Genomic DNA, 26,466 nt, shown 5'->3' with positions numbered 1-26,466 from the left:
GCTAGAAGGAGCCTGGGTCTTAGATAATACTGGTGAGCACTTAGCAAATCTGAGCTGCCCTGCTTCTGGATGTGTTGTTGCATGAGAAACATAACCTCTTTGTGGCAAAGCAATTGTATTCAGGTTTCTCAAACTGGCAATGGAATACGACTGATAAAATGTAGGAGAGCACTGAAACCAGACTCCTCTTTCCTCTGAGGTGGACCCTGGCTCTGGACAACCAAATCATACACTCTATGAAGCATCCCTCTCTTTCTCTTGCCTTATATAACCAATATGTCAGCAAATTCAGTCTGTTTTACCCTTTAAAACAAATGCCAAGTTCAATCACTTCACTGCATAAACAGCACCACCAGCCTGGCCCAAGCTAACATCCTTGCTTGCCTGAATAATTGCAGTGACCTCCTAAAATACTGCTCTGCTTATATTTTTTTCTTCTCTATAGTGTACCATCAACACACACTTGATCTTTCTAAAGCATAGATCACATCAGAACTTTCCAGTGGTCCCTGAGTAAAAGCCTAAAACAAGAGGCTGTAAGTCTCTACATGGTCTGACCCCTCTTGACTCTACTTCTCTCCCTTGCTTATGCTGGCCTTCATCTCTCAATCACCCTCGCCTTAACTGACTTCACATTTGCTGATACCTTTCCTGGGAACACTGTGCCCTTAGAGGTCCTCATGATTGTCTCCTTTTCAAAAAAATTCAGGTCTCAGTTTGAATATACTTCCTCAGCAAGAACTTCTGTGACCACTCAGCTAAATTATTGACAATCCTTAGTCCATATCTCACCACTACACATTCAGTGCCTAGGACAGTGCCTGGCACATAGCATGTGCTCAATAAACATGAGTTGAGCGAATAGACCCTATTTCTCAGTTCTCCAAATGGACTCATTCCTCCCGCCTGCATTTGAGTCATGCTGTTTCCTGGGCAACGCGCATACTCTCACTTCCTCTCTCTCAACCCAGATCTCACTTACATTTCCTTTTGGTCCCAGATCGAGGCTCAGCTCCTTTGAGAAACCTTCCCTATTTCAGCTCTCTCTGCACTGACCATCCTTTCCCCCAGCAGATAAACATGTCAGTCTTGTCACATACTGGCCTTTCCCCCTAGCTATTGTCCCTCCAGTCATTTATGCCTCTGCCTCCTGTCTTTCCATCTTTGTTGCAATTTCCTTTAGGAATGGCAGAGCTTCTTCTGAGTTTCCCAGTTTATTGGGCTTTTCATAAATGATTGCTGAAACACACTCCTGGCAAAGAAACATCGTCCTCAAGGAAAGTATCACAAAAGACTGTAAGCAGCTGGAGCTACATCTTACCTTGTTTCACCACCAAGAGTTCTGTAAGTGCTTTTATAAAACCCTTCAAAGCCATCAGCTAGCTTGGCCTGGAAGTCAATAGCCACAGAGTATCTCAGGTCAGCCCTAAGTTTCTCTGGAACCAGCAGTGCAATTTGTTGGTGAGCAGGATAACTCAAAACAGTTAGCTTTTTTCCTGGTTTCCTGTATCTCAAATCTTCTTCCGACTGAAGGGTGGCATTCATGATTTCAAGACCGTTGCTGTGTAAGATGATGAATTGGGTGGCATCTCGGACTAAGACTTCGATCTTCTCAGATGCAACAAAGTCCAGGGAGGTGAGATTTGGGTGAATGAAAAGATCATAGTGGAGGGGAATGACCACTGTGGGGAGCCTTAGCTCACGCCAGGGGAACAGTTCCCCATTGGTGGCCACTGGGAAAGCCCCAGGGTCCTTTGTGAACTGATCAATAGTTGGCTGTGAGAACTGAGAACAAATACATATAAGGGGCAGGATGATTGCTGAGCAGTAAAATCCTATATAAATATTACAGTTTAGTTTTCTGCATGAATTAACCATTGCAGAAGAATGGAACAGTAAATCTGTTCTCTAGAAGACAAGCTAATATTCAGGCTAAATCTCAGAGTTCTCCAAAACACTGTGTTGGCTCCAGTTATGTTACACAGGATCTGAACAATACATTTCAAAAAATGGATTTAACCTAGAAAGAAAAAAAAACCATTTATAGCATGGAGAAAAATATTTCAATTTATAAATAAAACCTGAATAAACAAAAGGATATATGTGAATGGGGAAAACCTCCTCTCTTATCAAAATCCGGCCAAATAGCCACAAAATAAGGTTGAAATTGAGTTATCCTATTTATTATAGATAAAAAATTTTTAGAGCTCGAATGAAAGGACTCTGCCTTAAAATTGCATCTATGGAATCCCTTCTGCATTCCTGTGCAGTGAGCAGAAGGGAGGTGTGTAAGTTCATTGCACATTGAACGTTTTTAACATTTGGTTACATCATTTTATGAGTGTACCTGAACGCCTGAAAGTAAACTGCACCAGTATCTCTATTTTGTCTTAATATGTCATGAAGAATACTCAGTATTTTTTGGATACCAGATATTACTATTATTAATGGCACTGAACTTCATTTCTTTCATTATGTGACATCAGCTAAATGGCCTTATTCTCTGTAGCTGCTGGTATAAAGCTAAGTGTTTACCTTCTGTTTACTTCCAATATATCAAAATCCATGAAAATAAAATATGAGTTTATAATATTCGAATTGAGAATATTTCTAAAAAGTGCTTTGGTCTTCTTCATCTCAGGCTACCTTCGAAAACACAAACCAAGCTAAATTCTATAAATAAAACTAAGACAATTCTGTAAATAAAACTAAGAAAATTTCTTCTCATCAGAAGGATAACACTATAAAACATATAAAATAAGGACAAACAATGTGTATGGTTAATTTAGTTGTTCAGTTCTGACACCCTCCCTGCCACCTGCCTCTGTCTACCTCCACTCTGCTTCAACTTTAAGCCATGAATGGCTTCCTTTCCTTTTCCTTTTTATCATTAACATCCTCTTCAGAATTAAGAATCCAAACAATTACTTCAATTTTCCAATTTGCAATATTAGTGCAGATCAACAAGTATTGTTAAACAAAGAAAAAGAAGAAAATAATGATTAAATAACACTTTTCCCCTCTTTTTCAGGCAAGCATTAAAGTGTTAGTATCAAATCTCAATGTTCCAAAGGTCTCTGATACATAAAACCATAATTTGTCTATTAGCTTGAATTTCTGATGGTCTTAAAAATGAAATTACTTATTTGTTAGGTCCTGGGCTTAGGACACGAAGTGCCTGAATTCCAATACTAGATCCATCATACGTACCTGAATGATCTTGGGCAAATTTTCTGATTTTTTGAGCACCAGTAAATAGTGTAATGATTATACCATCCTCACACTGGGAGGCTTAAATCAAATAATTCATGGGAAGAATTTGGCACAGCACAGCAACTTCAAATAGGAAGCTTGTAATGAAGGTTAAACATTAAATTACTATTGTAGTTATCATATCTTCCATTCTCTGGCCTAAATTATATAGTAGTTCTGCCCCGACTTGTAGCAGACACACTCAAAGGAAGTCGTATTTTTTGTAAGAATGCAGAGAAAAGCCTTGATATTTACTCATGTGGTCTTTAACTTTAGAACTGATAAGAACTTTAAACGGGAGCTAGTACAAGTCCTTAGTGTCCAAATAAAGAAACTGAAGGTGAGTGATTCTCCCAAAATCACACAGGAAGTTTGAAGCCGAATCGGGACTGAAATACAGCTCTTTGACCCTTGGTCTAGTGGATTTTCCCTCATACTGCACGTTATTGCATTGAACAAAATATCTGGGGGTTGAAGACACGAGAACTACAACAAACAATTGAGAAAAGCTAAGAGACCTTCAAAAGAGAGTGAATCAGTTAAACAGAAAGATTCTTAGATCAAATCCTATGCTTAACTGCACATAATTTCCAACACAGTAACAGCAGATTCATCCTGTTTCCTCAGACTCTCACTGTAGATTGCAAGAGATCCTCAGTACAGAAGTTTCATACCTTCAGTTCAGGTCATTATTCTCGCTAAAAAATAATGATTTTAAGACAAATTCAAGAAAAATTTTGATGTGTTACCTTAATCCACGCTGTTGCAGATTTGAATGGAGGGGAATTTATTTTTGCTTTCACTTTCTATTCCTGTAAGATTCAGAATTTTGCATAACCAACAGTAACAAGCAGCTTCATAGTAAAAGTCACACCATGGCAAGCCGGGTAGGACTCCGGCATCTCTGTGGCTGCCGCTCCTGCTGTTTTATCTTCCCCATCCCCTGGTGTAAAGCCTTCAGAACCTAGGTGTTGTTGTTGTTGTTGTTGTTGTTGTTGTTGTTGTTGTTGTTTTGTTTTGTTTTGTTTTGTTTTGTTTGTTTTAATGCTAAGTTATTTTAAGATGTGATCTTGAATTCCTCAGTGTGCTGTGTCCCTATTACCATGAAATCTGATCTCTGTCTGTCCACCTGGAAAAGGTAACTCCCAGCAGCTTCCATGGCCTTTAACAGAGGTGATTATCCCTGGCTTTTCTGTCTGTACCATCTTGCCTTCTGAGCATATAGGGGCTGTTCCCCACCTTCATCTCTCCATCTCTCTTTATCTGCCCTCCTATTCCTCATCACCCTGGACATCGGTCTCCCACAAAGATAAAATCTCTGCTCTCTTCTCTCTGCTCTTTTCTCTCTCTACTCTTTCTTTTGGAGAATATGTTCGAGTGCTGAGATCTCTCACGTACCCTCACTTGTCCCACACTTCTCTTGATTTCTCCTTCCAGGTTTCTGCTGCTGCAATTCCAACAGTTTGATAGACTGTCTTTACATGGATGTTCTGCTAACAACTCGAATAATGTCCTCTTTCCTCAGATCAGTGCCTTTTGCTTTAACTTCATCTGCTTCTAGCCTTCCTCCATTATCTATGATTGGACCATATCACTGTTTTGATTCTGAACCATTCAGTTTGTTACTAAGACCTGTTGATTCTTCCTTTTTTATTTCTTTTTATCCAACTTAAAAAAATTTTTTTTCCAGTCATTAAAGAGTTCCTATCCTCATCGCTCCTCACAATGGCCTTCAAACAAGTCTTGCTGCCTTCTCAAGACATGTCCTTGTGTTGTCGGAGAATAGGTTCTTGCCTCGTGCAGGAAAGAATTCAAGAGCAAGGCATGGTAAAGTGAAAGTAAGCTCATTTACAGGGATACACGCTCGATAGACAGAGTGGGGTCCCTCTCACTCAGAAGGGAAAACTTCTTAGAAGATACATAGTCCATAGGCAGGATGTGGGCCATCTCAGAAAGATGAGGGGGAGAGAGACTGAGAAGTGTGGAGGTATATAGTTTAGAAGAAAAGTAGATACACATGCCATAGACAGAGTGCAGATCGTCTCAAAAGGGAAGAGAGGGAGAGCAACCACGAGGTACAGAGTTGTTAGGTTTTATGGGCCTGGTAATTTCATAGGCTAACAAATAGGAGGATTATTATTTTAACTACTTTGGGGAAGGGGCAGGGATTTCCAGGAATTGGGACCCCCTGCCCACTTTTTGACCTTTTATGTCAGCCTAGGAACTGTCATGGCACCTGTGGGCGTCCCATGAGGCTCAAGGTCTACTGGAAATTGAATCTTCTGCCATCTTGGTTCTAACCAGTTTGTCCTGTCCTCAATTGCTGGGTCATTCCTTTAGTGGTTGTGCCCTGCCCCCTTCCCTCCTCTCACTTGCAGTCCAATTGTATGACACCAGGCAGCAGATTAATTCTTTCAACCACTGCTTGATTTGAGCAGTGCCATCCCCCTGCTCAAAAACCTTTCTATGGTTTCCCCCTGTCTACACAGGGAGGCAGTTCCCCGTGTGGAGACCACATACAGCCTAGGGGCCCCAAGAACTCTTTCAAAGCCTGGCTGGTTGTTTTGTTTAGATCCTAGTGCACTGAAGGGCCATGCACTCACACAGGTTTTATTCTCTAGTGAAATATAATAAGCTTGGCTCTCATCATCCCACAGGCCCCCTTCATACCCTTGCATGCATGCCTTGTCCTGCTCTGCATTTCTGTTTCTAACCTGTGCTTCCGTTAACCTTCAAACGCTACCATGATTAAATCCTAGTTAGCTCTCAAGCCTCCACTTCTTTTCTCTTTCTGTATTTTATCAGTTTAACCTGGGTAAAGTAGAAGGTGCAAAAACAAGGAGGTAGCCTATACCTGGGGCCAGAGGCACAGGCCTGGATGGAGTCCCTCACAGTGGCATTTTGTGCAGTTAGAGGGTACCTCAACACAGGTGACTGGGGAAGAGGGGACAAAAAAAGAGGAGGCACCGTGGGCCATATCTTGGAATCTAATTGTGCAGCAGGAAGGGAAGGGGTGAGGGGGGTACAGGAAGCTGGGGGAATTCTGTGACACTGGTCAGGAGACCGGGCCCAGTTGTGTGTCTGTGTGCTCTCAGAGCTCTCCCCCGCCCGTAAGAATAGAAGTGATGACAGAGAATGAAGAAATGGGGCAATCAGACTGAGCAAAGTGTCCTAGAAGAGGAAGCTGAGTAGGGTCCAGGTCACTTCATAGATTATTATTTAAAACTATTTCTCAGCTTTTGATCTCCTGATAGAATAAGCTTTGGGATGCTTGTTGCTTAGAGAATGTTCATGTCACGTCATCCTGCCCTCCTGATCTGTCTCTTGCTCAGACTCTCCTTATTGGTTCTACCTAAACCAGCAGCACTCCTCAATCCACCCTGCCACCGCCCAGTGTCTATCCTCTTAGCCTGCTTTTTTTTTTTTCTTAGCATTTATCTATTCCTGATGGCTCACTGCATATTGATTCACTTATCAGTCTCCCCATTAGAACATAAGCTCCTTGCAGGCAGGGAATTTGTCTGCTTTGCTCACCTCCAAATGCCGAGAGTCTAGAGCAGATACTGGCATATAAGAGACCATCAATAAGTATCTGCTGAATGGGTGAATGCATTTTCAGTGCTTTTTGTTTTTCTTTTTTTCTTTTCAGATCACCCTATACTTGCTCCATGTTTCAGGCAAACTAGGGAATTTTCCATTTCTGGATGAGCCCCACGTATCCTCATCTTCACTGAGGCTGTCACTCTGTGTGCTGTGCAATACCTGTCTCACAGTGTCCCTTGTGTAAACTTACTTATTGCAAGGCAAAGGCCTCCTACAGGAAGCCACCTTAGAAATGACACATGCTTCCTTCCCGGTCCCCAACTGTAGGTGCTTGTTTAGTCAGTTCTCTTGACCCTTACCTTACGCTAATATATCTGTGCTTTGTAATCTTCCTTAATTATGAACTCCTGAAGGCTAGGGGTCAAACACTACACCTCCATGTCTCTCCAGCACCTCTCAGTGTTGCCCACCCCATAGGCCCTCAACAAACGGTGAGAATGAATGAGTTACTGTGAATTTTCCAGAGTTGAAACACTTATTTTTCTTTTTTTTATACACCTTTTAAAGGTTATAATCCATTTACCATCATTTAAAAAAAATTGGCTCTATTTCCCGTGCTGTACAATACATCCCTGAGCCTGTCTTACACCCAGTAGTTTGTACCTCTCACTCCCCCATGCTTACCCTCCTCTAACCCTATGTTGCCCCTCCCCTGCTCCCCACTGGTAACCACTAGTTTGTTCTCTGTATCTGTGAGACTGCTTCTTTTTTGCTATAGTCACTAGTTTGTTATATATATACCACATCTTTATTCATCTGTTGATGGACGCCTAGGTTGCTTCCATATCTTGGTTATTATAAATAGTGCTGCAATGAACATTTGGGTGCATGTACTGTTTCAAATTAGTTTTTGTTTTTTGTTTTTGTTTTTTTATGGATATATACCCAGAAGTGGAATTGCTGAATCATATGGTAATTCTATTTTTAGTCCTTTGAGAAACCTCCATACTGTTTTCCACAGTGACTACACTACCATTACATTCCCACCAACAGTGTTCAAGGGTTCCCTTTTCTCCACATCCTCACCAACATTTGTTTTGGAGACACTTTTTTTTTCAAAATATTCGAAGATTTTTTTTTTTACTAATTCATTACCTGTATATTACATGTGTTTCTATACCGTAGGGTGTACTCAATAGATTTAAATCTTAGTGGCCTAAGTTTTTTTTTTTTTTATTACAAACTGGATCTAGAATCAACAGAAATTGACTTAAAGTCATCTTCTGAAAATAAGTCACTTCCTCATTTCCATATTAGAGGCAATAATTCCTTCCTTAATTATTACACGGGATTACTGTCTATCTCAGAATCATTTGAGATAATACGTGGAAAAGATTATAAATGTTCTGTAAACTTTAAAGTTGTCGACATGCATCAGTTACCTTAATAACAATAATTAGTGATTATGGTAGGTTGTAATAAAGAGCTACTCTTGAGACAAATGAGATGTAATAAATACCTCCATGTTTCTATATATTTTTGAATTCTTATGGGTACTATGCAAAGTTTATTCCAGGTCCTCCATTATCATCAAATTTTTATTTACTTTTGTTATTACCTTCAGCCATATTCAGCTTCCACCTTAGACCCGTTTCCAGATCGTCCCTTCTAAAGGGCTGCAAGCTGAAAAATGAGCAAGTGAAGCTACCTGGACACTCTGGCACTCACATGCCTTAAAAATTACCTCCTGGTGCTGCCTGTATGGCAGGTGGGAGAGTTCAGGCTAAATGAAATGATAAATGTCCTCCTGACAAAGGAAATGTCCCTGAATCTCCTCCTCCCTTTACGCTGTTGAATTTCCTCCCCTGAATATAAGCACAGCTTGGCCTGGTCGGAGCTCGATGCAATCACGCTGAATACCAGCCAACTTACAGTCTTAAAAACCACTTCCTCTTCTCTACCTCTCACTTCTTTTCAAAAGGATCTCTACAACTCTGTTGAAAGTACCTCACAGAATTATTGCTATGTCTCTGTACAATTGCAAATAAAATGGAGGCAGAATCTATAACATGGTTTTAAAATTTTTTATTAAAAAGAAAGTTTCTGATAGTACGAAGTCCAAGGGCCTACGCAAAACATGGGGGGGGGGGGGAGGGCAGTGGAATTCACCTAGTAAATGCATTCTATAGCTTTTAAAAAATTCATTCACTTTCAGCAGAAAATTAAAAAACTGTAATGTCAGAATTTTAAGTCAGTAACTGACAGAAAGATCGTTTTCCAAAAATTGATAGCTTTAACAAACATCCCACAAAACTTACTAAAAATAAAAACCAAAGATTGCAACAATAAAGATTTTTACATTGTTGAAGTAGAACACAAATTAAACAAACCTGACTTTGGACAACAAATGATCTACAGTTGGGTAAATAAGCAGATGCAAAGCCTGCAGGTATGGAGGGCGACTGCAGTCATTGCACTAGGCCATTTCGTAGAAGGGACTTGAGCATCCGAGGATCTTGGTATCTATGGTGCTCCTGGAACCAACAATCCAGGTGTGCCAAACGGTAACTATCCACACTGAAAATTTTTATTTAATAGCCAAATGAAAAATACTGGTGCTTCTGTCATTTTCCAATTGAAGGTTACCTAAATAACTGATGATTTACATTTTCAAACAAGAAACAGTTGCAAAATAAACTAGAGTGATTCTGAGCTTGTTAAATACTTTATCTTGAAAGGAAATTTTTATGCTTCCAACTGATAAAACCAACGGATTAAACTAAATCAGTATTGCTTGGCTTCCCATTACTTGAAGACAACGTAAAAGCCTGTAAGAACTTCCACTCTGGCCAAGATAGAGTAGGGATTGGGATTTATCCTTCCACTTGAAACAGCACCCTCCACCCTACTCTGTCTCCCTCTCTGCCCCCAAACCCAGGAAAAAAAAATGGACAAAAGACAGTTTGCAAGACAATGGCTATCAGGCAACTGAAGGCAGTGATCCCTTAAGAGGAGGAAACAAATGACATCAGGGCTTCAATTGTTTCAGTTTAGTGCCTGGAGAGATTCCATGCAGCTGTGCCTGGAGGGAGACCTGAGGTAGAGCCAAGCTGGCCCCTTAGGGTTCGGGAGGCTCAGCTGAGTCTGGGAGAGCAAGGGAAGTAGAGTTCATTGTATGAGGACAGACCAGCAGAGAGACAAAGAACGAGACAGAGAGAGAAGAAGAGAGAAAAGAGGGAGGAAGGGAGAAAGGGAGAAAGAGAGAGAGAGGAGGAAAAGAAAGAGGGGGAAAGAGAGAGAGGACACTTTGGAGATCGGCTCAGGGCTTCCTTTGAATATTCTCTGCACCTGTGCGGCCGCTCGCCGAACAGTACGCGCATGTGCGTGAGCGGCACGCGCTTGTGCGTGAGCTACGCGCATGTGCGTGAACGGCATGCGCATGAGCGTGAGAGGCAAGCGCATGTGCAGGAAATACCAGAGCCTGAGCAGAGCGTGACTGACCGGCCGAAGAGGTTGGCGGTCCTGGCGTCTGGCGCCCACACAGAGACGCGGGGCCAAGGGAGGACCTGCATCCACCTGTCAGCCTGGAGAACCTCAAGAGGAGCCGGCCCACAGGTAGAACACCCAGAGGGGGTCTTGTCTCAGTAGTGGGGAGCAATTAGCCCTAGATAAAGCACTGCTTCAGTCCCATGAACAAATCTCATAGGCAAGGTCCAAAAGGATTGAACTGTTTCCAAGTAACTTAACTGTGTCCCAGCACAAAACTAAAGAATGTTAGAGCAGTAAAATCCACCACCCAACTAGGTAAAAAAAAAAGAGTACTGATTTTTTTTTAAAAATAAGTTTTTGTTTTTGTTTTTTACTCATTGCGGCAAAGGATAATGCACACTGCGGGGAACTATGGGATCCCTCAGGAGGAAGGTGTTAGAAGTTCTTATTGTAGGATGTTAGGTGATTTGAGGGAGGGCCTATGAAGCAGAGCTTTGTTGTGGGTTAGATGTTCTCAGCAGGTGGGGGTAATTCAATGATTATGTTAACAAGGAGGCAAGAGCAGACCTAGGCTAGGACTGTAATTGGTAAAGAAACAGCTGTCACCCATACTAGTCAGGATAAGGAGGTGTTTGGCCATTTTTGTGGCTATGATAGTGATAGTGTTCGTGTTTTGCCTGAGTTCAGACATGATTGTGGAGTCATCTTGTTTTTGTCTTCATCATAGTCACAGAGTGGTCTTGTCTGACGGTGATGTTCTATGAAATTATGTTCAACATAACACCAAGGCCTCTGTGAGTGCCAGAGGTCAGCTCTTGGGTGTCAGGGACTGTTTTTCTGTTGTTGTTGTTGTTTTTTTTTTTTTTTTTATTACGCTCAGTGGGTCTTGGACTCAGATTTGTCTCCCTTGGTTCTATGAGGCTGTCAAAAGCTTAGCTCAACTTCTCAGTTTCTTTTTTCCAAACCTGCATACACCCCTGGTGCAAAAAGTATCCTTAAATGCCTCTTGGGTTTCCATTCTCCTTTGAATCTTGGCTCGGTAATCCTTAGCCTTTGGTGCTTTAAAAAAGATGTTTTCCAAAAAAATTATGCACTCTACTTCCTAAAAAAAATAAAGATGTTTTCATGTTTATCAGTGTTTATGGTGGTCTTCAGTGAGGAGAGGTTGGTCCAATTACATATTGTGCTGTTATTGCAAGTGGAAGCACCCTCCCCCCTGCCCCTGCCCCAGCCCCCTACAGACTTCCCTAAGCCATAGAAGGTGCCTTAGTAGACCTTTTGCCTGAACACCATCCTCATTTACCAGAACTGTTTTAATCCCACTAGGTGTCTGATCACCTTACAGTAGCTCCACAAAGTTGATGGTCAGAAGACTGAGTAGTTTTCATCCCACTCATGCTTAGTCTTTCCTAACCTAGCACTCATCTCCTCCTTCAGTTCCTCACTGAACTATCCAGAGAATCATCTGACCATGTTCTTTTTATGCAGATACAGCTACTAACAAGCCCCAGCTCATTCTTCCAGCTGGATTGTTGCTCCTGCAATGTTCTTTTATGAAAAATTTTGATCTACCTGTTACCCTCCAGTAAATCTGTAAACTGAGTGGAAGTGAGTGGGCTCAAGGTTATACTTTTGAAATTCTCTTACGCTAATTCTATGTTTTTATCTTAGGGGAAATAGAGGCTTCCTCTTTCCACTGGTGTCCTTTGTTTATACCTCCCTGAAGTCAATATTTGGTATAAAACTAGTTAGGGTAGAGTAGTGAGTAATGAGTATATCTTTTTAAATAAACAGTTATCAACTAGAGAAGTCATAGGTTACAGTGTTAAGGCCATCATGTGCACTTCAATACTTAGCTTTCTGAACTTCCTTGAAATTAGAAAAATATAGATGGGTCACCTTTCTCTCAAGAGCAAAGAAACTTTGAGTAATCCTAAAAAATGTAAATTCCACATCAGTGTCGCCTGGTATCCAAACAAATTCTCCAGAGAGTAAAACAGCGGTAGCTTCACCTAGTGGTGAGAAGTGTAAATGCAGAGAATCATTTTTCATAGTGCTAACTCTTCATGCAAATATATATCCTGGGGTAAATGACAGAATTCAAAAAGCAATTAAACACATTTATCGAATATACAACCCAGACCTAAGATAATCAGATTTGTAGGTTTGGATTTCTGATATGTGAAATTGAGGACTGCGGTCAGAACTCATAGATTCCACTACTAAATCTAATTTAGATACTTGAATATGCTTTGGAAGAATAGCTTACGTTATATTAGTGAGGACATTAGAAATGAAGCAATTGGACCACTCTCCAAACCTGTCCTGGTGGGGTGCTTTAAAGCTAATCTCATTTTTAAAAAGAAAATTTTCTACAAGATGCAGATCTTGAGTGACTTTTTCCTTTGTCTGTAAGAATATTAGGAGCCCTGTCCCATTATTTGGATAAGAATTTCACTCGTTTCAAAGATAGGAGAATCAAGGAGGTCATATCAGTTCAAGGTGTAAGAACTCAGCATTCTGTCAGGAACCACACCCTGGACTCTCCAGCTATACCTGTTAATTATTGACTAAAAGACCATAGAAGGAGTTCTGGAAAGAGAGAGTGGAAAAGGTTAAAAAAAAAAAAAAACTAAAATAAAATGTTACCTTTAATCCAGGATTTTTTTTTCTAGAGGAAAATACACTTTTTATTTTTAGCTCCAAATAACTTTTTTTGATATTAAAGAAAAGTTGCCATAGAAAAAATACTTACATTTTTCTCCTCCTTTTCCTCCTTCTGTTAATTAAAAAAGTTGTTTTACAGACTCACAGACATAGAAAACAAACTATGGTTACCAAAGGGGAAAGGGTGGGGAGGGATAAAATAGGAGTTGGGGATGAACAGACTCATTACTATATATATAAAACAAACAACAAGGACCTACTGTATAGCATGGGGAAGTACATTCAATTTCTTGTAATGACATATAATAGAAAAGAATCTGAAAAGACAAAATATATATGTATATATATGTATAACTGAATCACTTTACTATATACCTGAAACTAGCATTTTAAATCAATTACACTTCAGTAAAAAATTTTTTAAAGTACATGTAAAAAGTTTAAAAAGTTGTTTTTAATTGTGCAACCTGGTTTATTCAAGGACATAGGTCAGTGAACGTTGACAGGGAACAATTTCCCATCCCCTCCCCCCATTGCCTTCAATAATGTTATCTTCTTGCTCTTCATTTTTCCACCTTCTGTTTTTTTTCTAGGTCTTTTCTAGGCTCAGTGGTGGAGGCAGGTGATTAGAAGGAAAGGGGGAAAATCCTTTTGCTTATCAGGATACTGCTTATCCAGCTCTCTCTCGGTCCTTGAAGCTCTGTGTATGACATGCTATGTCATACAGATGTTTCTCTCTTGTGGATTTGTTCTTAATGTTTTTAGCTCTCTGATCAATTCCCAAATATCTTTGAAATTACTAGGTTAGATTTGTATGTATCTATCAATAAGATCCCCACTGAACACACACATAGTTCCATAAATTGGACATTGATGGAATTTTAACCTACACCCAAGTAAGTCACTTTGAAAAAATATAGTATTGTTTCCTTCCTCAACCTATTAAATCTTTCCAATATTCTAAGAAAATTTCTATTGAACTTGCATCTTCAAGAGTCCCAAATCCAAAAGATCAGGTACTATACAGTTGACTGAAAAGCAGAATTCCTTTATCAAAGCATTTTTCCTCCAAGGGTTTATATAAGTGTCTTTTATAGTAAATTACCTTTTAACATTTTGCTTTATAATTATATTTTGTAGAAAATAACCTTAAACTCTGAAATTTGACTTTTGTTTATCATTTGATAGAACATTTCCGTGCAGGTTGTATCACCCTGACACATACAAAAGGTAGCAAAGTAACTCTGAAATTTTTTCACTGTCATCTTTTCTATACTGAGAAACATGTCATTTTCCTTGAAGTGCTCAGAACCTCGAGTGTTACTTTTAGAGGAGGAAGCACCTGCTTGCTAATTTAAAGGAAAACACAAAGACAAATGGGTTTGGCATATTTGGCATGAGTTAAATAATGTTTTAGCTTAGGTACTGTACTAATAATAAGACAGTCATATTGTTTTGGAAGGTAACAGTGTCAAATAATGACCAAACCTTACTTAAATACAGGTGAGGGTGGCAACATTATTTATATAACAGGTGTTTATGATGTATACACTTTGGCAAAATGCTGTATTAGGTGCAGTCCTTGCCCCTGTTCGAACATCTGTGCACATGTGACTATGAGTGTATGTATGTGTATGAATGTTTCCACCTTTTAAAAGTTGCAATAATATATGCAAGAAAATCAAGTAGTAGAAAAGTTAAAAAGAAAAGCATTGTACTCCTTCCTCCTTCTGGTCCCACTTCTCAGAAGCAACCGTTTTGTAAGCTTTTCTGTTTTGTTTTCTGATGTTTTACCCAAATTCTAAGTAGTATTTTGGACCTCTGTACCTTAAAATGGGATCTGTTGACTCCCTGGTTTGAAATATGAAGACTTAGTTCATTTCAACTTTCCTCAATTTCCCCTCCTACTCCAATATTTTTCTTACTTTTGGTTCTTCTGTTACTTTTATATCCTTATACAATACATGTAAACCTTGGTTTCTGATTCCATCAACTGTAGACAGCATCTTTTCATGCTTGAATATGTACAATAACAATAACTAAAATTTATTGAGTATTTACTATGTGCCAGACACTGTTCTAAGCATTTTACATGAATTATCTTATAGCAACACTATTAGGTGTCATTCCTAATTTACAGATGAGAAAACTAAGGCATGGGGGCTAGGGATGACTTGCCCAGGGTCACAAGGGTAGTAAGGGTGGCAGAGGGACCAGGTAGTCTGAATCCAGACCCACGAAGCTCCAGTCTCCCACACGGGGGTGTTAGCATCCCTCCCCCCACCTCCCACTTCCACTCCCATTTTCTGTCAACCAGATCTTTTATAGCATTAATATGGAGAATATTTATACTCTGTCATATAATCATACTTAAGTCTTCTGTTTTTTCCTATAGATCAGCTCTAAAGGTTGAAAATCAGTAAGTATGATTACATATTGCAATTATGTAAACATCATTCCCAGCAGAACCAAGAAGTGTGTCAGTATTCCATTTTCTTCTCTATCTCTCAGAACATTTGAAGTCCGTCCTTCCTTCGTTTCTTCCTTTATACGCTCAAACAATTTTGAAAGCTTACTACATTTGTAAATTGTGAAGGGATGTAGGGAGGAATATAGTGAGAAATAGTGTTGTCTAACCCCTAGCCTCTGCCCTTAGGAATTTATAGTATGGAATTTATGGTATACCTGGGGTCAAGGAAAGCTTTGAGAAGAGGGAATATAAACTGATTCTTAAAGAATGATGAGAATTTGAAAAGGGGAAATGATACAAAATGAGCAAATGATAGAGTGGGATTTTTTTTTTTAAGAGATGAAATTTCTAAGTTGCCTGCTTAAAATAAGTGGTTTGCACTGGAGAGGGGTGTGTTGATGAAAATTCAATTAAAAGTCAAGCTAAGAAGAAAAAAAGAGAATTTTATTTGAGCCAAACTGAGGATTATAACCTGGGAGACACTCTCAGAAGCTCTGAGAACTGTTCCACTGGTCAGGAGCTAGAGGTGCAGTTTTATACATTTTTAAGATAAAGACTTATGTATCATAATGACTAGTTAACATTATATGTAAAGGTCATCAGAGATGCTTTGGTCAGGTATGCACATACAGAGTAAGCCTTTAGGTCAGTGTGATCCCCTGTACAGGATAAGAAAAAAACGTTAATCTTAAACAATACAATGCTTGCATCAGAAGAAGGGGACTATTTTTCTCAAAGGTTTATTATATCCTCCTGCCTTGAGGTCTGGTTAGTGTATAATGTGGATGCACATTGCATGTTGGTAAAGGCCTGTCACAAGTTGGGATGTGTTATGTGTATTTCAGTTCTGACTTAGTTTGATTGTCCTGCCATAGGGAAATTTATGATTTTTCTCTCATCATTTCCTCCCTTTTGAGCATAAATCTTTTTTTAAGTGGGGTTTTTTTTTTGGTGGGGAAGGAGGTAATTAGGTTTATCTATTTATTTACTCTTTAGAGAAGGTACTGGGGGTTGAACCCAGGACCTTGTGCATGATAAGCCTGGGCTCTACCACTTGGAGCTATACCCTCCCAACTTAAGCATAAATCTTTCAATAAAAAGCACTACGTGATCAAACTTTTGGTCCCTTTATGCCAGGGTGGTTTCTTACCTGCTTTGAATTCATCTTGTCCCTGTAAGCTGGGTTTTAATAGTCCAGTTGTTTTCCCTTTTTTAGGGGATTATACCAGTAGAATGCTTGGCAAGGACTGGATGGTCAATTCCAGGAAGTTCAATAAGACTTACGCCAATTTTATTCTATATATGCATTGTGTGTGCCCATTATCTTAAATAGGACTACAGATATGATTGATAGTTTCACATTGTTTAAGCATTATTATTTTAGTTGGAGTTTTAAATATACATCGAAAAGCACAAGGGATTATTACTCTATATAAAACACAATATAACCAACAACAATAATTAAGTCATGAACAGAGATTAAACCATGCATCCCAGAGCTGAATCATTTTCCTAAGATTTCATTTAGATTAGGAAGGGGATCCTTCAATATAGAAATCTGATTTTTCATGTGAGTCATTAGATGTGCCACATTAGAGGGCTCATCTGGTTTGAAAATGCAACGTTCAGTTTGGATTATAGCATAAATTCTCCATTGTAAAAGCTGCTTTAAAACTAAAAGCCATTCAGTTTTGTAACATTATTTCCTCATTGTAGAACTTTAGAATTGAGTAAATTAATCAAATGTAGTAAACAAGCATAGAAGGACACATTGATGGGAAAACGTTTTATAGATAATGCATTTGACCAAATCATCTTGGTTTGCCCTACAATCACTGTATAAGAATGCTTTTGGCAGTAGACTTAAAGCGAGCCATGATACTTGCTGTGAGTAACTTGATAGCTAGGAAAAGGATAATGATACATATTATGAGAATAATAATCATCTGTAAAGCAGAGAAGGAAGAGTTACCTAGTTATGAGGGGAGCCAACTAAATGGATCGTTTAAAGGGTCAGTGTTTCTTACATCTTATAACCATTTTGCATTTTGGAAAAATTTTTCTAGGTGCATCTCATATTCTCCAGAGGCTTTGATGAGTGCAGCAAATAGTGTGAGCAACAGCACAAACACCTCCTTGTTTGGCTAGTAGAAAACCTAAGGTGATTCTAGTATCTAATACTACTTGGGCTAAGGATTTTATGGATGTCTATTGTGCTGCAAAGCTTTCTGCAGTCTCTTTGGCCATTTGACCAATGGTGGTTGATAGATTTCTGAGCATATTCCTGTTTATATATGCTCTTGCACTAGGAACCAAGATTCCCAAAAGACTTTGCCACCAGGTACCTTGGTATCTTGTTAGCATGGATCTCTTGACTCTAATAAGACAAGAAAGGAGGTCCATCTGTCTCTTTATGCGACAGTGGAGTAACATAATGTCCCTGTAAGCATAAGCTTTCTACCTGCTAGCTATTAAGACATTTATGTGCCCATCCTTGGGAAGTTGGGTCAATTCCAGTATCACATATGGAGACAAAACCTGGGGGAGCACAAGTGACTCCTCTCAGAATGCTCTTCTTGATAGCTTCATCAATTGGAAGTTTTGGTAACACAGTATTAAATCATGGGTCCCTGTTTTTTGCAGACTTTCCAGAATCTATCTGTATGACATTTGATGTAAGAGAGTTACTAGCCTAGGTGGCTTATATTTTTCTCTTTAAGATACTTGTTAATCAAGAAGGGATGGAGTGAGATGGCCCTGGGGTAAGTTGTGTCCAGGCTCTAAGGACCTAAGATAGTGTCAGACAAGGGATGGGCATTTTAATAGCTTGGAGAATTTGGACCTGAAATTTTTAGGCCAGAGGGAGGCCTATCTAAGTAAGTGGTAACATTAGGGACATCTAAGTCAGTGATAGGAATTACAAGGGGTCTATATCAGCCTTGAATTGAATGAAGAATTTGATAACAAATCCACCAATCACTTAAATTGCCCCTAGTAGCTGTACTTTGTGATAACTTTACAAAAGAGCTTTCTTTCCTTCCTAAACACTGGGTCAAAACATAGCTGAAAATAAAATAATAATTTTCAATTTTGACAGATCTTCGGTAAATAGTACAATTTGAAAGAATAAGATAGGTCTTAAAGGCCTGATCTGGACTCTTGGTTTAGCTGTCCTGTCTACTACTGCTGTCATCTTCTTCTCATCCTGCCTTGGTGGTACCTGTCTCAATTGAAGCCAAGTGTCAGAAACAGGAGATGCAATCCATTCAGAAGAGAAGGCCTTTTTGAGGTGAGAAATGTGAATCCAAGAGCTTATTCCTTTAAGTTTTGCAGCACAGGGGTTTGTTAGTAACACCTGATATGGTCCCTTCCAGTGAGGCCGTAAAGAGTCCTTTATTAATGTCTTTTTTAATAGACAAACTAAGTTATAACCTGTGGTCCTTAAGGCCTTTATCTCCCGGGAGGTGACTGTGGAAGGAATCAGTTACTGATTTCTTATTTTCTTTAAGCTCTTTGATAAGTCCCTGACAGTAATGGAAAATATCACCTTTAAGAAGTGCTGGTTCATACATAATTTCATTTAAATGCAAAGGTGGCCCAGTAATTATTTCAAAAGGAGGTGATTGTTGTTTACCAAAAGAGGTGGACCTAAAGTTGAGGAGTACCGAAGGAAGGGCATTTGGCCGTGGAAGATTAAAAGCCTCTGAAAATTTAGCCAATTGTGTTTTAATAGCACTATTGGTCCTTTCTGCCGGCCCTGGGGGTTGAGGGTGATAAGCGCAGTGAAAAGCTGCATTATTAGCCAAATCTTACAAAGAGATTTAATAGTTTGTTCAGGAAAGTGATTTCCTCAGTTGCTGTGCAACTCAGAAGGAATTCCCCAAACTGGAATTAGTCTTTCCAGTAGTAATTTACCTACTGTTAAAGCCATTGCTCTTCTGCAAGGAAATGCCTCCACCCAGTATGAAAACATGCATACCATTACCAGGGTGTATTTGCAGCCTTGAAAGGGAGGTACCTGGATAAAGTCCAACTTTAAAGTTTCCCTTAGGGGGAGGGGAAAGTGGCCTTGGGGGCCATAAAGGGGTTTGTCAGGATTATATTAGGACAGCTAGGGCACTGATCATAAACCTTATGAGATATAGTGGGAGAAATTTTCCAGATACATTTCTTTCCCCATAATATCATTTTTTTCAGGTGCCCAGTGGGGCAGGGAATACACATGTTGGAGTAAAGGTAATTGGGTACTCGTAGGTACTTATTTTTAGGCCTTTTATTTGGTCTGAACTGAATTTGTGAGTTGGGATCAAAAAACCTGCCTTTTTTCTTCCGGGCCTGCTTTGCACTTTCTAAAAACAGCTCTTGAGCCTGCAAAAGAAATTTCTTAACAGTTTGATCAGAATCATGTTTGAGCAGAGGACATTCTGGAAACTGGGCTGGGGCAAGGCTTATGGCAGCTTGTCTAACTACAGCATTAGACATCTGATTCCCTTTGGCTTCCACTGAATCATATTTGGAATTTCCAGGTATTTTAATGATAGCCAGCTGTTTGGGCAATTGAATGGAGTCTAATAGTTTTGAGACTAGCTGTCCATTTTTCATGGGCTGGCCAGAAGAGGTGAGAAATACTCTGTTTCTGTAGCATTCCAAAATCATGAGCTACTCTGAAGGCATAGTAACCATCGGCATAAATATCTGCTATTCGATCCTTGGCTAATTGACAAGCCCTGATTAATGCAGTCATTTCAGCTTGTTGAGCCAATTTGATGTCTAGTAAATAAGAACTTTAGTTATTTATACCATCAAGGTTATTGTGTACCCAGCTCAACAATGCCCCTGTTCATCCTTTAAATAGGAGCCATATGTAAACCAGATTAATTCAGCATTATCAATGAGGATTTCTTGTAAGTCAGTCCTAGGAGTGAGAAGTCAGTCACTGTAATGCAGTTGTGATTGTCATCATCTTGAGATGCTGGAAGCAGAGTTGCAGTGTTTAAATTATTATTATATTGAGTCAAAATAATATTGGGTGAATAGAGTAACAATACCTTGTAAGAAGCCAACTGACTCACTGAATAGTGCTGAGTAAGATGAGAATTTAAAAGAGATTCAACCGAATGAGGAACATGAATAGTTAGAGGAGACCGCATTACAAGTTCTTCAGTAGCTTTGCATGGAGAGTTGTCACTGAAATAGCCCTCATACAGAGTGAGAGCCCTTTTGCCAACAAATCTAACTGCTGACTATAAGATCCTGTGAATTGATGCTGGTCACTGTGCTTCTGAGTTAATACATCTAGGATGTTTGCCTTTACCCTTGAACACAAAGAGAAAAAATGGTCATTTATAATTAGGATGGCCTAATGCTAGAGCCTGGGTCAAGTCAGATTTTAAAGTGTCTACAGCCTTTTTTTTTTTTTTTTTTTTACTTGTCTGTATTTTTATTTTTTGTTAATTTTTTATTGTAATTGATGCATAACAGTGTAATTTTTAAGGTGCACAACATATTGATTAGATACATACATGTACTGCAATATGATTGACATTGTAGCCAACACCTCTATCGTGACATACAATTATCAATTTCCCTAGTTGTGGAAATAATTAAGATCTAGTCTCAGCATGATTAATGTTTATAATACAAATTTGTCATCTTTAATCATTGTACTATGTATTATATCTCCAGGAATTATCTACTAGTTACTGGTACGCACCCTTAAACGACATCTGTCCCAGTCCCCCACACACCTCCAGCACCTGATAACCACGACTTACTTTGTTTTTTTTCTTGTTCAGGTTTTTTAGATTCCACATATAAGGGATATCATACAGTATTTGTCTTTCTCTGTCTGACATCTCTCTGCAGCCTTTTCTCCTTTTGTCATTCATTCAGTTGGGTCTGGTTGGTCAGATTTAAGTAATGCATGGGGAGGCTGGGCAATGAGGGAAAAACTAGGTATCCAATTCCTACAGTATCTGGTTAGATCCAGACATCTCTTCAGTTGTTTCTTTGTTTTGAGAAGTGAGAAAGTTAGAATTCCCTTAATTCTTTCAGAATCAATCAACAGTTCTTTCTTACAGATCAAATGACCTGTACAATTGTTGTAAGAGATAGATAGTGTCTCTCTGGGAGTCCTGTTCAGTTCCAGAACACAAATGTAAATCATCTATGTATTGAATTAAAGCAGAGCCATTATTAGTAAAGTGTACATCAGCCAAATCAGCTTTAAGTATTTGAGAAAAATAAGCAGGGCTTTCCGTATAGTCTTGTGGCCTAACTGTCCAGGTATACTGACCATCTTCCCACAGAAAGGCAAAGAGGTATTGGCTTTCTTCTTCCACTGGAATACTAAAGAACACACTTCATAGGTCTGTTACTGAAAAATAACAAGTGTCTGCTGGAATGGCTGAGAGGAGGGTGTGAGGATTAAGAACGACAGGGTAGTCAGGGATCACAGTGTTATTTATAGCACTCATGTCCTGAACAAACCTTTAGCCTTTTCCGTTTCACTTTCTTACCAGTAAAATGGGGGTATTGCAAGGACTCATACAAGGAATTTTACGTCCTTTTTCAAGGAATTCCTGAATAATAAGTCTTATTCCATCTAATGCCTTTGGTTTAAGTGGATATTGTTAAATACTGGGTGGAGGCTTGGAATTATCAGTAGTTACGTTAATAGAAATGGTTGTCTTAATTTTCCCAATATCTGAGGAAGATGATCATAATTCCTCAGGTACTTGTAACAGTAAATCATTAATTTCCTCCTGACCCGTTGGAGTTTTTGTCTTCATAATCACCAGTTTCTCAGTAATCATGTTCTGATCTGCATCTACATCTTCTAAATCTAAAATCATTTTGTCCTTAGGTGAAAAGGCAATTTGGGCATGATATGCCTCTAAAAACACTCATCTTATCAAATGAATTGGAGCACATTTCACCAAAAGAAACACATGCTTTCCTGTTATAGTTCCTTGCTGAATAGTTACTGACTCATTTAAAAACCCACAGAGGCAAATTTGAAACCCCTACCATTTGAATTGATTGTTTACTTCAAGGGAGAGGGCAATGAATAAGGACTTCTGCCCAGTCTGTTCTCTTTGGGCAGATTTTTGGTATAGCCTGATAGAAGTTGTGGGCAATTTCTCTGCATTTCTGGTGATCTGCAGCCTCAGGTTTATGAAAATCTTCCATAGGTGTCTTCTAATTTGGCCCTTTGAGACATTCTTTGGTTTTACTTTCAGAGACTAGTAGATGTACAAGTTGGTGCAAGTCTGAATGTCCAGGCTTGTAAGACCTTGCTATAAGATCAAATGCTTTAGCAAAACCCAAAGGATCCTGTAAAGAATCTGGAAAATCCTTAGTTAAGTCCTGTCTTAATCCAAGGGGTATAGGAAAGAATAGGTTCTCCTCTGCTCCTGGGCTTCTCTGTAAAGGGGGCTGCTCATACCTCGGGGCTGCTTTCATTTCCTACTTTGTACTCAATAGATATTCTGGTGTTGGTGGAGGGAGAGTGGGAAGGTCAGGACAGAGGAAAGGGGAGGATACAAAGGAGCTGAAGGAGGAGGTGGAGGAGGAGGGAGAGGAGGAGGAGACGAAGAAATGGCTTCTGAGGTTTTTTCTAATTTAGCTACCATTTTTAATAATTTTCAGTTTGTCTCTTTCAACAAAGTCATTATTTCCCCACATTGAGGCTTCCAGGTAGTAATTATGCCTCCCGTTGTGGTTGTTTGATTTTATAGCCAGCTTTTTATCATTGCATGTGCAAATAAACTAATATAGGTAAATCAAAAGTGCCCCATTTTGGCTATCTCAGGGACAAGTTACCTTTGGTCATATCTTCCCTTTTAGTTAAATATTTGCAACTGTTAGTACCATAGGTGTTTTACGTAAACCCAGCTGATGTTCCTGTATGTGGCTGTCCGTCAAGGACTTGTACAGGCTTGGAGACATGCTTTCTCATTATTAAGGTGGTAGCCTAATTCAGATATGATCTGAACAACATTCTAAGGGCAATGTGATGGATCAGGTGTGTGCTGTTTCTTGAGTCTAGCTCCCTGAGGAATTACCCTTGGGTCAGTTCATCTCTCTGACAGTCTGAAAATCCCTGTGGGTGCTCTGAGCACTAGATTATCAATCAGCTTCTTTCGTGCTCCCTGGAAGAGCAGTATTTACTTACTGGTTGTCTGGGGTTCTGTCTGGACCATTGCACATCACCAGGATTAATCCTCAGGAACTTCCACTAGGTACTCAGTCATCTGAGAACACTTTGTGGTTGGAAGAAGCAAGTGTCACTTTTCTTTGAAAGTGAGGAGGCTCAGTGTCTCATTTCACTAACAAACAATTTGTTCAGATCATATATCCACTTGTTTTTCAATTTAAGCCAATTTTAACAAAGAGTAGCCACCTATGTTGCCCTAGGCCTCCTGCCTAGGAAAAAGCACCTATGTCTTTTAAGACTCCAAATCTTAAGTAAAAACTGCTCAAATAAAGTTTTTAGAAACATTACTTAAACAATGAAATCCAGATATCAGGAGACTTCACTAGAAAACCTGAGAGATACCAAGAAGCTGCTGGGGCTCAGTGGGCCCAAGCTGGTACCGAACACAGGTTTGAGGCATCCTCCAGGGGTCCTTTGGTGGGTATCTCTGTTAGCCTATTGATGCCATGCAAATGCCTACAAAAATCCAATTAACAATCAAGCTAAGATGAAAAAAGGAGAATTTTATTTGAGCCAAACTGAGGATTATAACCTGGGAGACACAAGCTCTGAGAACTGTTCACTGGTCAGGAGCTAGAGGTGCAGTTTTTTACAGTTTTGAGATAAAGACTTACGTATTATATTGACAGGTTAACATTATACATAAAGTTCATCTGAGATGCTTTGGTCGGGTATGCACATACAGAGCAAGCCTTTAGGTCAGTGTGATCCCCTGTACAGGATAAGAAAAAAACATTAATCTTAAACAATAGAATGCTCGCATCAGAGGAAGGGGACCGTTTTTCTCAAAGGTTGATTATATCCTCCTGCCTTGAGGAGGTCTGGTTAGTGTGTAATGTGGATGCACATTGGGACAGGCCTGTCACAAATCGGGGCATGTTATTTGTGTTTCAGTTCTGACTTAGTTTGATTGTCCTGCCGTAGAGAAATTTTTCCTTGTCAAGTGACAGGTGTGCTTCGAGCTTGATCATATATGGCTTGAAGAACTGATGAGAATTTCCACATAGAAATCAGTGGGTGATTAAAAATGTGATCAGAAATTCATGAAAAATCAGGGTTGGAAATGATATTAAAAGATGATAAAGTCATGCGACTGAACAAGACTGCTAAGAGAAAATACAGATTGGGAAGAGGAAGGGACATTTAGTGGGCAGGGAAAGGAAGAGGGAACTAGAGAGCTCAGGACATGGGGAGGATCTGAAGAATATGACACAGCAACCTAGGAGTGAGCAGGAACAGCAAATGAAAGATAAATGAGGATAGTGACTGAGGAAAACCCATTGGACTGGTGCTCAGATTACACACTTTAGAGACCATTTAGCTCCAGGAGAAGGTTAAAACCTGAAACCACACTGCAGAGAGCTAAGAGAGTATATATGTGGTTAGTGAAGGGAAAACAGCTAATGGAGAATGTAGACCATTGTTTCCAGAAGCTTGCTGTTAAAAGGAAGAAGAAAAACAGTACAGTGGTTGGGGATGGAGGGAGGGGTCAGGGGCTGAAGAAGAGCTTTTATTACAGTCGAAGAAACTTGAACATATTGTTGAACAAGGAAAAGGTGAGGAAATGACAGGAGTGAGACTCTAAAGGAGGCACATGGAAATAGGGTAGAAATGTAGTTTTAGACATAAGCCCACAAAATATACCTTGTGTGTTCTTTTCTAAGTGCATTGGAAAGCCACTGGGGGTGTATAGACCAAGGAAGTGGCGTAGTCCAGTTTGCATTTTGAGAATACCCCTTTGTTGTATGGAGGAGGATGGATTAAACAGGACAAGATGATGCTTATCTTAAATATACACACCCAATACTGGTATTAGAAATGTGATCCGGGAATTTTCAGTGTATTCCAGAGTGGCAAGTGGGTTGGGGAGTCATAATTTGAACCCTGAAGCTCAAGAATCCCCTTCCACATTTCTTAAATTCCAGAGTGCTGTGCATAAGTGGCTTCTGTAAGTGCTGATGTAGAGTGATACCTAATAAAGCAGACTTGGCATCAGGCAGCTTTGCATACAATTCTTGGTTCTGCCATTTACATACTGTGTGATCTGAATTATCTCTCTGAGCCTTAAGTTCCTTCTCTGGAAACTGTAGATAAACACTGCTTACCTCATTGAATTTTAATGAGTACTAATGAAAAATGATCAGTATCTCAACAGTAGTCATACAAAGAATCTCTATTGTTTTTCCACATTTTTCCCCCTACCTGAACTATTCTTTGCTTAATCTTTTTATAGTGTCTCAATTTTTTAAATTTAAGTATATTCATCTTAAAAGGAAACAAATGAGAAAAAAAAAGTGCAAAAGGTGGAAAATCCCATGACTTCAAAGAGAAAGAGCAGGAGAAAAAGAAGACTCTGAAGTGTGAGGTCAAGGCAGAGATAAATGGGTCTGGGGCTGGTCTGTCAGGTCCCAAGAAGACAACAGCTAGAAGACAGTAGAAAGTGAGGGGTGGCAGGTGCCTGAGTATCTGGCATCAGCGGGGGAAGAAGCATGTACCAGCAGGTTGTGGTCAGAGGGAGTGGAGTGGATGATGGGAATCTGTAGAGGCTGTGATGTCCAGGCTCTGCCACTGACAGAGGGTAACTGGGTGAGGGGGTGTGGATGATGAGACTGACCAGGGGAAAACCTTGGAGATTTAGAGAGAAGAGGAGCCTGAGGAGGGCTTGCAGGAATGGGAAGGTGTGATGCCAAGATGAAGGCAACATGGTGGATATAGAGAAGAGAGACTTAAGGCTAGTGCAAGTGGGTCTTGAAAGAAAAAAATATTAATGTTAAAAAAGGAAATGAACCTTAAGTTTCCAAGAAACATATGTTAATATGGCAGTCGT

The 26,466-nt window shown here is 39.6% G+C and overlaps 1 protein-coding gene across 1 annotated transcript in view; it reads right to left on the bottom strand.

Annotated features, from left to right (window-relative positions):
• The window catches only part of ERAP2 (endoplasmic reticulum aminopeptidase 2), a 37,263-nt gene extending 33,169 nt beyond the window's left edge, over positions 1–4,094 (bottom strand). The window contains exons 1-2 of the mRNA XM_010993970.3: positions 4,002–4,094; positions 1,322–2,020 (exon numbers count right to left, since the gene is read on the bottom strand). Of these exons, the coding sequence (XP_010992272.1) occupies positions 1,322–1,878 (557 nt within the window). The 5' untranslated portion in view covers positions 1,879–2,020; positions 4,002–4,094. The remainder of the gene's footprint in view (positions 1–1,321; positions 2,021–4,001) is intronic.
• Positions 4,095–26,466: the final 22,372 nt, after the last annotated feature.

This window comes from Camelus dromedarius, chromosome 3, assembly GCF_036321535.1.
Source record: "Camelus dromedarius isolate mCamDro1 chromosome 3, mCamDro1.pat, whole genome shotgun sequence".
NCBI lineage: Eukaryota > Metazoa > Chordata > Mammalia > Artiodactyla > Camelidae > Camelus > Camelus dromedarius.
This window is presented reverse-complemented; position numbering and strand designations above follow the sequence as displayed.